The sequence below is a fragment of the Aricia agestis genome, chromosome 18 (genome assembly GCF_905147365.1).
Source record: "Aricia agestis chromosome 18, ilAriAges1.1, whole genome shotgun sequence".
In the NCBI taxonomy this organism is placed as follows: domain Eukaryota; kingdom Metazoa; phylum Arthropoda; class Insecta; order Lepidoptera; family Lycaenidae; genus Aricia; species Aricia agestis.
In genome coordinates this window covers 9,815,616-9,832,105 of record NC_056423.1, presented here as the reverse complement: position 1 = coordinate 9,832,105, position 16,490 = coordinate 9,815,616, and the positions used below count along the sequence as shown (strand labels likewise).

At 38.0% G+C, this 16,490-nt stretch overlaps 1 protein-coding gene across 4 annotated transcripts; it reads right to left on the bottom strand.

The window, feature by feature from the left end:
- Nucleotides 1-37: 37 nt before the first annotated feature.
- Nucleotides 38-15,948, bottom strand: LOC121736079 (venom protease-like). Of its 4 annotated transcripts, none has more exons than XM_042127136.1 (9): nt 15,891-15,948; nt 13,811-13,923; nt 6,671-6,807; nt 5,203-5,333; nt 3,695-3,863; nt 1,144-1,388; nt 657-817; nt 307-472; nt 38-260 (listed from the first exon to the last, which is right to left on the bottom strand). In XM_042127136.1, the coding sequence occupies exons 1-8, from the start codon at nt 15,940-15,942 to the stop codon at nt 311-313; spliced, it is 1,170 nt and encodes a 389-aa protein (XP_041983070.1). In that variant the 5' UTR covers nt 15,943-15,948; the 3' UTR covers nt 38-260; nt 307-310. The 4 variants fall into 4 exon arrangements, with proteins under 4 accessions (XP_041983070.1, XP_041983072.1, XP_041983071.1 ...); XM_042127138.1 differs by having other exon boundaries at nt 38-109; XM_042127137.1 differs by having other exon boundaries at nt 38-245; nt 308-472.
- Between the last annotated feature and the right edge of the window lie 542 nt (nt 15,949-16,490).

Genomic DNA, 16,490 nt, shown 5'->3' with positions numbered 1-16,490 from the left:
TCTACAATCAGGGTAAGTTGAAAAAACAGTAAACAGTAAAAATTGACAAAATGCTTTATTCATTTGAAACACACTCTTAATATTACAGTATCCAAACTCTGCAGTATCCCAAAGGCCGACTTTGCAGTATACAAACACTACAGTATCCGAACCCTGAAGTATTCAAATACTACAGTATCCAAGCACTACAGTATCCAAACACTACAGTATTCAAACACTACAGTATCCAAACACTACAGTATCCAAACACTGCAGTATCCGAACTCTGCAGTATCCAAACACAACAGTATCCACGCTACAGAATCCACATCTAGAACTGTGCGTTCTGCAGTATCCACTCCAGGTATCTGTCGACCCGGGTATACAGGCCGGGGTGGTCAGGTTCCCCGCACCGCACCCCCCACGACACCACCCCAATGATCACCCACCGACCGCTGGACATCTGGTACATGAGGGGACCGCCGCTGTCACCCTGGAAAAGAGGTAAAGTTGATAAGTGTTATCAATCAGGGCCGGATTTATATTTTTTATGAGTATAGACTATAGGCTCTTTAATTTTGCCGTTCTTGTGTATTCGCCATCGTTTAGCCTCCTTCCTATCGACATTCTGTTTACATTTTAGACCCTTGTTACCTCACCATAAGGTATCAACTCACCTGACAAGCGTCTTTCCCACCCTCTCTCCCGCCGGCGCAGATGGTCTCGTTGAATACGGAGTCGACGAAGGACTCCACACACTTCTGGTGGTCCCACACCGGGACTGACACCTCCATCAGCACGTCGCTGATCGGCCCGCCGTACCACTGGGTTCCCCAACCTGGATAATAGGCATGATGAATATTATTTCTTGCTGGTAATTAAAGGACCTCTCAAAAATTAAAACATCAGTGAAATAATGACTCTGTTAACTTAAAAACTCACCAAGTGCAGGATCTAACAAAACAAAGTGATATATTGGCATAGTTCTAACTAGTCTTCTGGTGTTTCAAATGATACATACAAAAGTATGGATCATTTGAACATGCACAACATGCATACACGGACCTGTAGTCCATGGCAGTTTATGTAGCTTCAGTATCACGATATCATGATTATACACTTCTAGAATCTAGGCCACAGTTTCTAGGATATTCCCCAACTCACCAATAACGACGCCAATCTCATCCGTATACTCCAACCCGACTGGTGGCAGACATATCGGCCAGACGTAAGTGTTGAAGACCGCCGCGCGATGCAGCTTTAATATCGCGATGTCGTGGTGGTAGTTGGGCACTTCGTACAACTCGTGTTGGCGGATCTCGATGACCTTGAAGTTGTATGTGCGCGAATCGTTGGTGCGCTGCAAGTCGTACTCTCCGAGACGGACAGACAGCTCTTCCGCTTTCCACCTGCAACATGGGACATCCCGGGTTTTTTTTTAATTATAAAATTGGGGCCGTCTATGGACTGTTGCTCCATATCCTTTTTTTGTTATTTTATTATTTACATTTTTCGCACCAAGGATAATTGAATTAATATTATAGATTTTAATTAATTGTAGTCCATCACGCCATGGACATTTTTTTTAATAATATATATATGTTTGTATTATAAAAAAATATACAAATATAATATTAGGGTGGAGCGATAATGTATGAAGAATTTTTTTTAATTTTTTTTAATGACATAGCAATAGAAAGTTGCTCTTTGATGAGTAAATTATGCATACAAAATATACTTTACTTGTATGAGGTGCCCCAACCCAATTGACAATTCGAAAAATACAATTTTTTTGAAAACATTGGTTTAGTTTTGACAAATAGTATTTTTCTATATTTGCTGTTCCTTGTAAAAAAAACTACATTGTAATACGTTAAGAGCCTGATGCCTTAGCCAAGACCTTTTTTCTATCGCTCCTCTATAGAATCGCCGATCAAAATGTATGGAATTGACTTAAAAATTCGCGAATATGACGTTGACGTTCGACTCGTCTAATGTCAATTCTATACATTTTGATCGACGAATCCATAAAGAATCGATAAAGAAAAGGCCTTGACTACAGGCTCTGGTTAGTGGTATCAATGTTTTTATCGAGAAAATTTAAATATTTATGATATATTATCAAGGAATGATCATCAGAAAAACGGTGAAAGTTTGGTATTAAATTGTTTTTTTATTTCACAATTAGGCATTTCAAACAAAAAACTATTTTAATAGTTTGTTAATTACTTCTTCTATAAAACGAATTACATCTCCTTTGAAACCTATATTCACAACTGTACCATCACAGCCACCTTTTCTGCCATCAAAATAAATTCTGCGTATACTTTTATATTTGCGATCTGCATCGTGTGTGCTGATCTGTTTTTTATTATTTCTCATCGCATTTTTAACGATCAGGACATCCAGGGTTAATGCCTAGTTCCGGAGGTTGATCGACAGCTACGTTAACCAATCAAGTTTTAAACAGCCAATGAAATATTAGTTACATTAAATTCGTTGCAGGTTACGGCGACGAAGTTCTTGTCGAAATGGAGCAATCAATCGTTTGCTAGTATAGCGAAGTCAAAAATGTAAGAGGTTTGACGTAACGCATCGCAAGCACCATGAGACTCAGCAAAAGACTCAGCGATGCGTTATGGCAAATTCAGCGTGCAACCAAAATTTTATTTTATCTGTAGGGTAGTTAGTATATTGACGTTGAGCAGTTAAGTGCAGGCGCAGTCGCAGCCTGAAGTTTTGGAGTGGGTCACTCACTAGTCACTACACTAAAAACTTATCGCTATTATAGGATAACTAGAAATTTCCTTTTATTATTTGGCAAGATTTTGAGATTTTTCAATTTGACCTTAGATTTGGGGGGGGGGGGGGGGGTCATGTCCCCTTCGGATCGCGCCTGGACTTAAGAGGATACACCAGGGGCGAGAGAAATTGAAAATAGGTATTTGAAAATGTATTGCTGTCTCACCAATCTCAAGTCTCCCACCGCAGAGCGCGATAGAGACAACCCGACAAAAGTTCTAATAAAAGAACAGTAAAACTTCGATTCGTTGTCCGCTGATTCCTTCTCCAAAACTTAACCGATTTAAGTTTTTTTTTTCATTAAGAATTAAAGCAAGGCTGTGTTCCTATGTTTTATTTTTTTTGTATATTCTAGCCAGTTTTGTTTTCTGGGTGTTTGAATACAGAGAAAAATCTGGCCATTTTTTGGGTTTTTGGACGTTCTTATCTTTTTTAATAATTAAATTATGAAAAAAAAGATAACATAGGGACATGCTAATAGTGGCCATAGATATTCAGGAAAAAAATCATAACTCTAACGGCATTATCCAGGAAGGAAACAGGGGACAGCGTCTGTATGGAAAAACGGCGGTGTGGAATCCTCTTAAGTGTACCACCTACGAGTACCCTCACTTTTTCCCAGTACACAGTCGATATAACCCGCGGCGACTCCGCTCGTGTCTTTCGCCGCATTCGCAATTCGCACTACCGCGTGATAATTTTTATCGAAACCCGTCATGTATTTTTACGGTTATATTGATTAGTAAATCTAGTGTTTCATTGGTGTTACCGCATGGTCAGGTGGAACTACAATAACAACCACAGTCCACACAGGCACATAATACCTAGTCAAAATCATTGCCCCCCTTTTGCTTTGCCGTAGTCGGATAAAAAGGCGTTTTGTGTCTATTGAAAATAAATCTTTCTTTCCTACCTCCTGGTGCAATGTGCGGCGGTGAGCACATGTCTATCTGTGATGAGGGCTCCTCCGCAGTACTGGTCGTAACCGGGAGGTGTCACGGACGCGATCCACGGCCACTCGCGAGGGTTGGCCGGCCGGGAACCCACCACACGCGAGGTCGCCCGCGTGCTGAGGCCGCAACCTGCAACCAGGGGTTATGTAGGGGGGGATGTTGGCATTTGTATAGAGTCTACACTGGATCTTACCACCACCGCTACAATATACTTACAATAATTAATCCACATGTTCGTTGTACCTTCGCCACTTAGTGTATCTAGTAGTATCTTAGTACATATCTATATTGTACCAAACCAAACTTTTTTGAGTGTTTTTCTTATTACTTCATTACATAATTGGGATAATTCCTAACCTTATAGGTTCAGCTGTTGCTCTAAAATAATATCTGAGTCTAAAAGGATATATTATCTTTCTAAGATTTCTTGCCGAGGCGATCCGATATTTGCATATTATATTTGCATTATTATTATTATTATTTTGCAACTAAACTTGGAACAACAGATTCCATTTTCAGAGCATAAAGGTGCCGGTTGGTAGCGGGCGACATGAAGCAGCGGCAGACGACGTGTCGCAGCGACACTATTGTTTGAACTATGAAAAGTGTCGCAAGCTTCGTGTCGCTAGCTGCGAAGTGTATTTCATAGAAATACATAGAAATCAGTATTGTTGCGACACACACGACAATATTATTAATATTATTATTCATGAAATCATGACTTAATATTATAGGTAGACAATATTTATTATTTATTTTCTTCAACTTACAACGTAGTAAGTTTAAAAGTTTTACCTATGCCATGTCTTTTTTTTACTTCTATAGCCTATTTAGCATGAAACTTAAGGCGGGGATTAATCTCAATCCAAAACTATAACTTTGCACACAACCAAAGACCAAGCGTATACCCATCGCAATAAGATTCATTTTAGCTTAGCATAAAATTGAAGTCACTCAAACGGATTTTCTCTATTTATCATGTTTTTTTTAAATATCTTTGGAAATAAACATTAAGAAACAAAATTGTTCGGTTAAATAATTTTTAATATAGATTTACTAACAATTTATTCAAATAAAATGTATAATTATCCTAGTTAATACTTATATTTCGATGAAATAGATTTTTATCGGAGGTGAGTTTGTAAATTAATTACAGCCAAGTATTAAGTTTTATTAAAATGTTTATGGTTTAAGATATTTTAAATATTGTGCTTTATACCTCATATTTTTTAAAACTTCGTTATTATATTGGAACTAGGTAGACCGGAAGTCGCGGAATAACGAATTGAGGTTTATCCTCGCCTTAAGAAATGTGACGATAGAAATACTGACATATTTTAGGACAAAATGAAAGCTGATTTCCTTGGGAATCTGTCCCTTTATCTGTTCTTTGTCTCTGAGTGTGCTGGATATTTGGGATCAGTGGTATAAATAAAAGACATGAATACATTGAAAACTTTAATCTAACCTCTTGTCTCCGCTCGGCTGATCTTGAAGGTGATCTCGTTTTCATCGCGAGGCGCCGTGGCGGGCAGGTCTCCGGCCACCGCGGTGTCCGCCGCGCCGCCCATGCCGTCGGGGCAGCACACGCCAATTGATCTGGAGAGAGAAAGAGAAAAAAAGATAGAGTTAGAGTATTAGAGATGTAAAGTTAGAGAGCCTATAACAAAACTAAGTAATAATACATTAGGGTGTGTACGTGTTCCTCGTAGAGAGTTCACTGTGAAAGTAGCAGAGCTGAAAGACCAATTTTTTTCACTTTTGTATGAGGAAACTCGTGGCGCTGGGGCGCTTGCCCAAACAAAAGTGAAAAAAATGGTGTTTCAGCACTTCAGTTTTGTTACACATTGTAGATATATAGGTAGATGAATATCTAGATATTGATGTAAAGGTAAAAGGTCAGAGACAGAGATAATGAGGAAAAAAAACGAGAAAAGCTAGAACGTAGAGAATGAGAAGTGAATGAGAAGTGAATGCGAGTGCACGGTGAAGGTGGTAAAAGAGAAATAAAATTAATATATATTTTTTTAACGCCTGCACGAAAGATCATATCAAAATCTGCAAGCATAATTGCTCTTTAAAACTAATGAAAATAAAAAGTGCTTGATCTTGTAGCTAGGTATAAGCTAATCACTAATCAGACACACATTTACATTTATTTTTAGTAGTAAGAATAAGTAGTGTATTCAAATTTTAAATTAAATTGCATAATTTCTAATCGTGATATGGATTTTACACATTTTTTACGATATAGTTCCAGCGAGCAGTGCTATGTACTATCTGTCTGGACGGCCACGTCCGCCGCCCACGCTGCATAATATAATCTGCTAATTTTAGATAATATTCATTATTTATGGTTTTATTTGCGAGAAATAGGTTAGCACTACATAATACATGTTTCTCTGTAGAAAACTTTGTAAATTATAATTGTAAAATGTAATCTTTTAAATATTTTGCTGCAATATAGGCTTTGTAAAGCTCATCAGCCACAAGACACGAAAAGCCGGCTGTAGGAGACAAAATATGTTTTTTAAGCAAATTCGATCCTTAAAAACACGGTTTATATTACAATGAAGTGGCTACAAATAGTATGTTGCATTATTTAGTAGGATGTACAAGGGAGGTAGGTAAACATACTAAACGCTATAAGTACCTACCTACTACAATGTACTAAAAGCATGAGGGTTTTTAAAAGTTTATCAGTTTAAATGTAGATAGTACAATTATTACTTATCTTATTTAATTACAGCATGAGGGCCCATGTTTTGTTTCTAAATTGTAAAAAAAAAAACATTTCAAGCTGGCTTCTCCTTTAGCGGATCACGAATACGATATTGTTGTAAGAGTTTTTGGCTAAAAATGTACCACGTCTTGAAAAATATATGTCTATTGTCTTGTGACCTTGAATTTTCTTAGAAAAGGAGTACCGAACTTACGAATGCTTGATGATGCAGAGGTAGTCCATGAATTTGGTGAAGTCGTTTTTGAAGTCGTCCTGCACGCAGTAGTGGAGGTGCCGGCAGTGGCCCGCCTTGCCGTTGGGCAGCAGGCACGCTTGGTGCGGGATGTTGGGCTGTGGACAATTAGCTGTGTAAGTGTCTAAACCATAAAGTTAATATACCTAGCGGAATAGAGAAACAAAGGCCTGAGCAAGAGATGTCACTATCAGTAACACTGCGTGGTAAAAAGAGACGTGCGATACATGACAGCAGCACTCTTTTTTTGACGTCCAGCCGGCACGTGCCGCACGTTGACAATTTAATCTCATAGAATTCATGTTCAATCATGATTGTGTAAGTGTATACGTTCACATATTTTTCACACAGATGAAAACCAATTTTGGTTTCGTTTGACAGCTCGAGATTGTTGCTCTATTCCGCTAGGTATATTAACTTTATGGTCTAAACACACTAGGCCGAAGTCAAACGCATACATAACGCGACGGAATTTCGGCATGGTGTTTCATCGGTGATTTAAAATATATTGCAGGCAGAATCAAGCCGAACTTCCGCCGCGGAAATTTGGCATAGTGTGTTCAGACACCAAGTAGGACACATTTACCGAGCGTACGGCGCCGAACGTTCAGCGGCTGAAGTGTCAGTCGCATATTCAGTTATGACTAGACTTCGGACTATGTGCTTTTGCATACTTGCATATGCAAATAATGGCACTTTTTAGGCGATAGTGCATATTTTGACAATTTTTAATAATAATAATACTCACCTCCAATCAACAAAAAATAGACACATGGACTCAAAAGTCTCTTCACGGCCGCCATCGTATGGATTTAACCAGCGTCAATGTTGACAAAGTAGCGTCAAACATGTGGTTAAAGAGAGGCGAGCTGTTCCCAGAGACAGAGGGATTTATGGTAGCAATCCAGGATCAGATCATTGATACTAAAAATTATCGAAAACATATTATCCGGGATCGCAGGGCAGGCAGCGATCACTGCAGACACTGTCACCGCCAACCTGAAACTATCCAACACATCACGGGCGCTTGTTCATCCATCACACAAACAGACTACAAACACAGATACGACCAGGTAGCAGCAATCATACACCAAACACTAGCACTCAAACATAACCTCATCACAGAAAAAACACCTTACTACAAATACACACCACAAATCATACTCGACACACCTGACTACAAACTTTACTGGGACAGAACAATATTAACAGACAAGACCGTTCATCACAACAGACCAGATATAACACTACACGACAAACAAAACCGAACAGTCTACCTCATAGATACCATACCCAACACACACAATCACACAAGCACCCATACAAGTAAAGTTACTAAGTATACCGATTTCACATAGAAATAAACAGCCCCGGATCTAGGGGGGGCAAGCCGGGGCCTACGCACCGGGCGGCAAATTCAGGGGGCAGCCAAATTCACACTTCACGGACCAATGGACAACTAATCATTTATATTTTAATTTTGACCACGTAATAAATAATAGCACAAGTACTTAGTATAGCAATTTCATGGCCATATCAACTTGACCGATACCCTGAGCGCGGAGTGAGACGTGCTGCACGAACATTTATTATTATTTGCGACTCTGCGAGGCGCGTAGGTATAGTCCAAAATACGCCCGGCTCCCGCTCGCTTTTAAGCCCTACCCTGTTAAATATATATCCTACTTAATGATAGCTGAAATTATATGGATGATAAAGGTGAAAATAAACATAAGTAGAGGCGGGGCGGCATTTTTCAGTTTTTGCCCCGCCTAAAAAAATTGAAGATCCGGGGCTGGAAATAAAAACACAGTGGAAAATAAACTCAGTCAAAACCGTACCCATAATTATTTCGACTACTGGTGTAATACCGAAAACATTACATACGTCCCTAAAAACACTTGACATTCACCCTCTATCGTACATCACCTTACAAAAAGCAGTCATCCTCAACACATGTCGCATCGTCCGTAAATTTTTATCAATTAATGATTAAACTCCCTCATCACCTGAAGTTGCTTGGCCACAAGCCCGCAACTTTAGTGGACCCCGCAAGGGGAGAAAAGAAAATTTTAAAAACAATAATAATAATAACAATCGTTGATTTTGCATATTTCGGTAGTTTTATGCCCTCGTAGTCGCTAAACTAGCTATCGTGACACACACCGAGGCCACAAAACAGAGGTAGGATAGATCAAAACACTTCGAATATGTGGCTCCATCCCCATATCTTTCTAGAAACAAAAATCTTTGTATTTGGCAGCATTAGTAAAAGATTTGAATAAATTAGTTACCTATTTTTTAAACTTCCATGGGCATTAAGATTGCAATAGGAAAATGTTGGTAGAAAATTATTATTGGTGCTGTAGGTATTAAAAATTAAAAATCCTGGATTTGATGAAATTATAAAAAAAAAACTACCTACTGGGTCGATTTTAATGTAATTAAGCACAGTTATAGAGTAGAACATGGCCCATGGGGCATATTATAGGATATATTTCGTTTGCAGGACAATGTACGGTTTCCGGATTCTTTATTTACACGGGCGGATCCATTCGGACTTCGGAGTAGTCTAATAACGTCGAATGTATCACGTCAAACAAGCTTTAAAATATTTCGAAATTAATCACCAACTTAACCAAACAATAAATCCAATAGTTCAACTGTCAATGAGCGACGATCGGAAGATTTAGAGATTAAAACGAAACTTATCGAAAGTAATATTTTACGCAACAGGAAAAGATGGTGTTACTATTAATCAGATTTTTTGGAAAGTGCGCGTTGCCTGAGGGACCTATCGAGTACTATTGATCTCAGAGAGATTGTAGAGATGGCAAATAAAGTATTAGATGAGTAAGTATAGGTCGCGTAAAACTTTATGATCGATCAGTGGAAGAGCAAAATATTTAAGGTCCGCAGACTTTTTCCACGTGCCAGACGAAGACAAGAAGACCTTGTTGGTATTCGCTGTGTAAAAGATGATGTAACATGCTATTACCATATATTTTAACGAGCTTTTGCCCGCGGCTTCGCTCGCGTTAAGAAGTATTATTATATACAAACTTTCATCTCCTATTTTAACCCCTTGGGGTTGGAATTTATCAAAATCCTTTCTTAGCGGATGCCTACGTCATAGCATCTACCTGCATGCCAAATTTCAGCCCGATCCGTCCAGTGGTTTGGGCTGTGCGTTGATAGATCACCATGTCAGTCAGTCAGTCACCTTTGAGTTTTATATATATAGATAGTCATTTCTAATGCTAATTTTAATAACAGATTTGGAACAGTGACGTCAGGAGACCCATTCCACCCGTTTCCCTTTGGTTTTACGTGATTTATAGATGACCCTTTTGTAAATCCCTGTCGAGTGCACACAAAATGAATTCGCGAGTTTTGAAACTGAAGTTCATGTCTCGGCATTTGAGTTGCATTTAGTCAAATTCCATACATTTTAGTCATCTAACTACGCTATCAAAACTAGCGAATGCATTTTGACTAAGCACTATGCTCTTAGTGAAGTGCAGCGTAGGCGCGCGACGGCGCCATGCCAACCTGATTGAATTGTTCAAGGTACTCCTAGGTACTCGTGGTGCTTAGAGTTTCCACTCTCCGCGAATGTTCCCTTTGTGGCCAACTTGTAATGTTTGTATGAATAGCTTCTACTATGCTAAATGATAATGGAGCTAGCTATAGAAAGCATTGCTCGAAACACCTAAAGATAGGTAGGGCTAAATACTAATGGTACTTAGCGACAGAGCGAAAAACAGAAACAGCGTTTTGTCGTTATGAATTATGATGCCTACTTAAAAAAATATAATATGTGAGTTATTACTAAAAACAGAACATATTATTACATTTTTGTAAGTGGGTCAAGACTCAAGCTAACCCGTCTTAACAAACTTAGTAGTTTGATAGGAAACCGACTAAAGCGAACAAGAAATAGAGATGTAAGCCAGCGGTAGACTATTAATTGTATTGTCAATAACTCAATTAAGTATCACCCTTAAATTTTATTGAACAGCTTATTTGACAATTGACCCTATTTATGCAAAATGAGTCCAAACAACACCATTGCCAAAATTGATTTAATAATGCAGAAGTATTCCAAAATGGCCCTTTTATCGACCCTATGAAGATCGTACTAATCTAACATTTTTTTAAGAACAAAACATTTTTACAACAAAGTTACCGACTAACAAATTAATGAGTATTGTTTTTCTTATATAGATCCAAACTACATGGTCTCTCAATATTTTTTTTTAATTAGGCAAGTAGAATCATGCGACTTGGTTGCTGTTTGCATTTTAAAAAAGGCCTAGTTCTTAATATTTTACAAAGACTCACGTGGGCCGTGGCTGTTTTTTTATATTAATTATTACCATTCTGTTTTTTTAATCTAGAAAAGAAGAGACTTTATCGTAAAACAATAAAGCCGTCCTTATAAATACTAATTATTTCTTAATTAAAATCAACAAATAAATCATTCTCCACATAAACGTAATGTCTTAAACATCCCAGATATTATGTTTAAGAGATCTAGAATATTATATTTTAATTTTTAAACATTTAATAGTTTATTATCCTTTGAATCTTTAAAATTCCATATTGTCCTTTGAATCTTTAAAATTCCATCAAGTGAGTGATTCTTATACAGTAGAATTTTATTATAAATTTTAAAATTAAACATTGTTTAAAAAGTAAGATATACTCAAAAGAAATGAAATATTTATAAAAGCAACACTTTGTAAAAGCGCGCGTTCATGATTTATGAAATCATGAATAATTGAAATAGGATTTGTTGGATACAAATCCTTTACGTTCCTAAGAGTTCTTATTAAAAAAAAAAGCGCGCGCGCGCCTAGCCTATTTAAATTAGATTTATCGAATTTATTTGTGGAGTAAATACTAACAATGGGAAAAATGAAAACCAAGATAAGTACTATGATTTCTAATTATCTCAAACAATCAAATAATAAAGAAAACGACAAGCAAGGTAATGTAACAATTTAATACTTATTACAAAAAAAAAAATGTTGTTTTTTTAACTTTTTTCTTTAAATTTGTTTCGTCTAGTTTAAACATTTAATAATTTAACATTAATACTTACCTATTAGCCTATAGATAATTCTTAATATATTTAATTTTTTTATCCATATTCATACTTACATATATGCTTTTAATATTATAAATGCGAAAGTGTGTCTGACTGTCTGCCTGTCCATCTATATGTCTGTCTGTTACCTCTTCACGCCCAATCGGCTAAACCGATTTTCTTGACATTTGGTACAAAGATATTTTAAGTCCCGGGTAAGGACATAGGATACTTTTTGTCCCGACAAAAATGTACGGTTCCCGCGCGATTAACGAGTTTTGGGGCAACGAAGTTGCGGGCGTCATCTAGTTTTAAACATCCTTGTAAAAACCAGAAAAAAGTAGGAGCGCCACATTATATCAGGTAGGTACTAGGTACTTACCGCTGAAGCATACAACAATATATAATATTTAGGATATGCTCACCTAGATACAAAAAATATTAAGTTTTAAATCTAAATTAAATATTTCTTTCATTTCAATCTTGTTTTGGGGATATAAGCAACAATATAAATTAAAAAATAATGAATATATATTTCATTCTTTTACTACAAAACCGATAGAAAAAAATACCGGTTTTCTTCAAAATTTGAAAATTCATAAGGTCTCAGTTTGTATATAAAAGCAAATTTTATAAGTTAAAATCATTGTTTCTATAACTAATTAGATGTTAGACATCCAAATCGGGTACACAGATCTCATGCACGAAAATCCTGTTGACTTGTGTAATAAATTTAAGAGATGATTCTCTTTGGATTAAATGTATCCCACACTAAGATAGTTTTGCTAAAATAAACCCTCCTGTTTTTGTTTAATTTTTGTTGGAAATAGTAGTAATTTTTAACATATTTATGTTTGTACGCATAGAATAAATTACAAAATATACTATTGTAAATTAACTTTACTTAAAATAACAATCAGTTTTAAGGAGTACACAATTTTAATAAAAACGGCTCTTTCTCAGAACTGTCATCGTGTGGGTTGAGTCTGGTATGCATAAATAGGTCCAATTATTAGATTGAAGGGCTGAAGGCGCTTGCTTGATGTTTAATATCAAGTATCATTCCTAGACGGTCAATAATATTACGCAATACCAGTGCCATAAATAGGGCGGTGCCACCGGTGCCCAGGCACAGGGCGTAGACTCTGGGGGGGCGCAAAAATGGCCAAACCAGGCAGGAGTATTATTTTTTCGGTTTGCTCCCGATAATGGTTCCCACTGCGGTCTGCGCCCCTAGAGCACGATTCCAAAAGTAAAATAGACCTATACATTGCTTTGGGTAATATAATATCTAAAAAAGCAAGGGCGCAGTTGTAGAAGCTCGCACAGGACAAAAAAGACTGTTTACGGCACTGCGCAATACGTGCACTATTGTGCAACAAAATAATTGCTCGTCTAGGGGCCCGCTTATGCATCTGTTCTTGTTCGCTTTACGGCCATTCCCAATATTTGATCTATCTCTGGTTTTGCCCTACTAGAGATAGGAATAGCTCACATAATGGCGGTTCCCAATATTTGATCTATCTCTGGTTTGGCCCTACTAGAGATAGGAATAGCTCACATTAGACATTAGAGACATATATTTTATGTCAATTGTGAGCTATTACTATCTCTAGTAGGGCAAAACCAGAGATAGATCAAATATTGGGAACGGCCGTTAGACATTAGAGACATATATTTTATGTCAATTGTGAGCTATTCCTATCTCTAGTAGGGCAAAACCAGAGATAGATCAAATATTGGGAACGGCCGTTAGTCGGTTTTCTATCAAACTGACCGTCCGTCCGTCCGTTTCCTAAATAGTAAATACCTACTAGCTTGTTCGCTTTAATCCGTTTCCGGATTTATATTTTTATGAGTGTAGGCCACTTTAAGTTCGCCGCCCCATGTACGTAATCTGCCGCCATCCTAGGACGCTGCCGCCTATAGGCCATGGCCTACACTGCCTATATATAAATCCAGGGCTGCGTCCGTCCGTTTCTTAAATAGTAGCATCGTATTCAACTTACCTCGGAGTTGCTGAGCTCAACGAACCTCTTGACTCGTCCGTGGCCTAGACTCATCCCGCCGGCTTCCACCAGCTGCTGCCACTCCGGGTCCAGCAGCTCCTTCGTCAGGGGAGCTGTAAGATAATGCTTGTCAGCAAATGGTTTCTAATGGTCATCCTAGTGGTTGTGATGTCCCAGACCCCAGTGGTAAATAGAAGCGGTTTCTCTCTCATGTTTATCGTTGAGGAAATATCGACCGTACTCTTTCTATTTTGAATTTTCCCTATAAAAGCATTATAGGGAAAATAGAAAGAGTAGGTACGTATTTCCGTAATTAGACGTATCTCCTTATTATAAAGTTTTTAAAAAGTTGTTTAAAGCCGCGTTTTCACTAGGGGACATGTCGCGGAGACAAGTCATCCGACATTTACGTACTTTGTCCCTGCAACACGTAGTTTGTCACCTGCGACTTTGTCCCTCGACATGACTTGTTCACACTAGTCAGTGGTGAACAGTATAGCGCCAGCGACAAGTCCCGCAACCCGTAAATGTCGCTGCGACGTCGGGCGACATGTCGCAGGACACGTACATTTCGTGTCGCGCTACTAGGTCAGGAGACAATTAATATCCCCTAGTGAAAACGCGGCTTTAGCGTTTTTATTGTTATTAGACAGAAATACAGACACACATTCGCATTAACAATAATAATATTAGTAATTAGTATAGATATTCTTCTTGATGTCCTTACTGACGAGGCATATAATAAAATTTTTCGTGCAAGTTTTTATTACTAAGGGCCTGTTTCACCACTTCTTGTTGAGTGCCGGATAGGTTATCACTTATCCACCACTTAACTTGACAAATAGAGTATGGAGAATCAAATAAGTTGTGGATAGCCTATCCGGCACTTTATCAGGAAGTGGTGAAACAGGCCCTAAGTTTATTAATAATTAATTATTTTAAGCATCCTTGCTGTTGACGTCCTCATTATCGTTTTTGCTCGTTAGCGAATATCGTTTGAATCGACTTTTTATCATAAAGTATGCGATTTATTCGAGTGGACGCAAATTTTAATTAAATTACATAAAATATAAAGATTTAAGTAGAAGAAGTAGGTAACTAACAATTTAAAAATGTTCATTTTTTACACAAATGGCGGTTTTAGAACGGGGGAAATAATTTGAAATTAAAAATGTGGATGTTCGTGTAGACATATTATCCAGATGATGAAGTAAGTTACAAGGTTTGTTCAAATTATGACGCAAAATGGGTGTTTGCCCTTGTTATAAAATGTCAGTTATCCACTTTTCAAATATACTCAATACCCATCGCTTTCGTCGCTTGTGCAATCGAACCGGCTTTACTTTATGCAATTAACAATCTGATGATTTTAAAAAGTATAGCGCATTCATTTATTTTCAAGTTTAGCGTGTTTTAAACACGGAGTTTATTGTGAAACATAAGTTTATTCGCCTGTCTTTTACGCGTAAAACATGTTTGTTAGTGTGATCAAAGTATTTTTTATGTTTCAATGTCAATATTTAATTTTTTATGCAAAAGTGTAGAGATAGGATAGAGCTCCTATTCGACAGACAAAGGATAGATTTGTTTGTAGAAAATGTACGGTTCCGGCAAGATAAACGGAGTTGCAGGCGTCATCAGCTAGTCATACTAATATTATAAATGCGAAAATCTGTCCGTCTGTCTAACTGTATGTCTGTTACTATTTCACGCCAAAACCGCTGAACCGATTTCGCTGTAATTTGGTATGGAGATACTTTGAGTCCCAGGAAAGGACATGGGATAATTTTTATCCCGGAAAAATGTACGATTCGCGCGCGATTAACGAACTTTGCTTAACGGAGTTGTTGAGTTGAGAGTGCGGCCTGCGGGCGTCATCTAGAATATTATAAACTAGTGGTCCACCCTGGCTTCGCCCGTAGTACATACATAGCCTATAGCACTCTGGAACATCTTAGCTATACATTGGTGAAAGAATTTTTGAAATCGGTCCAGTAGTTCCTGAGATTATCGCGTTCAAATAAACAAATAAACTCTACAGCTTTATAATATTAATTAGTATAGAATAATAAAAACTTACACTCTTCCCCCCTAACAGCCAAAACACACAACAGCAACACACAAGCCCGCATGGTGAACTAAGCCAACCAGAGGATGTGCAAACTGATAACAATGTGACATTGCCCTTATCAATTTTTAGCGGTTTTAGAGATCCGCTAACTCATTACTCCATACTAATATTATAAATGCGAAAATGTATCTGCCTGTCTGTTACCTCTTCATGTCCCAACCGGTAAACCAATTTTTCCGAAAGGTATGGAGATACTTTGAGTCCCGGAAAATGTACGGTTCCCGCGCGCGCTGAATTTGGGCGCAATGGACATGTGAGCGTCAATTAGTATTTTTTTTTTTTTATGAAATAAGGGGGCAAATGAGCAAACGGGTCACCTGATGGAAAGCAACTTCCGTCGCCCATGGACACTCGCAGCATCAGAAGAGCTGCAGGTGCGTTGCAGCCTTCTAAGGGGTAATAGGGGAGGGTAGGGAAGGAAATAGGGGAGGGTAGGGAAAGGAAAAGGGTAGGGGATTGGGCCTCCGGTAAACTCACTTACTTGGGGAAACACAGCGGAAGCGCTGTTTCACGCCGGTTTCCTGTGAGGACGTGGTATCTCTCCGGTCG

What these genes read in the sequence shown, in the direction of transcription:
- LOC121736079 (XM_042127135.1), bottom strand. Translation starts at nt 15,942, where the DNA reads ATGCGGGCTTGTGTGTTGCTGTTGTGTGTTTTGGCTGTTAGGGGGGAA. An exon ending in GGCTGTTAGGGGGGAAGAGT is followed by an intron (nt 13,924 to 15,890) that starts GTAAGTTTTTAT and finishes ATTATCTTACAG; the next exon opens with CTCCCCTGACGAAGGAGCTG. An exon ending in CTCTGCATCATCAAGCATTC is followed by an intron (nt 5,334 to 6,670) that starts GTAAGTTCGGTA and finishes TTCTCTCTCCAG; the next exon opens with ATCAATTGGCGTGTGCTGCC.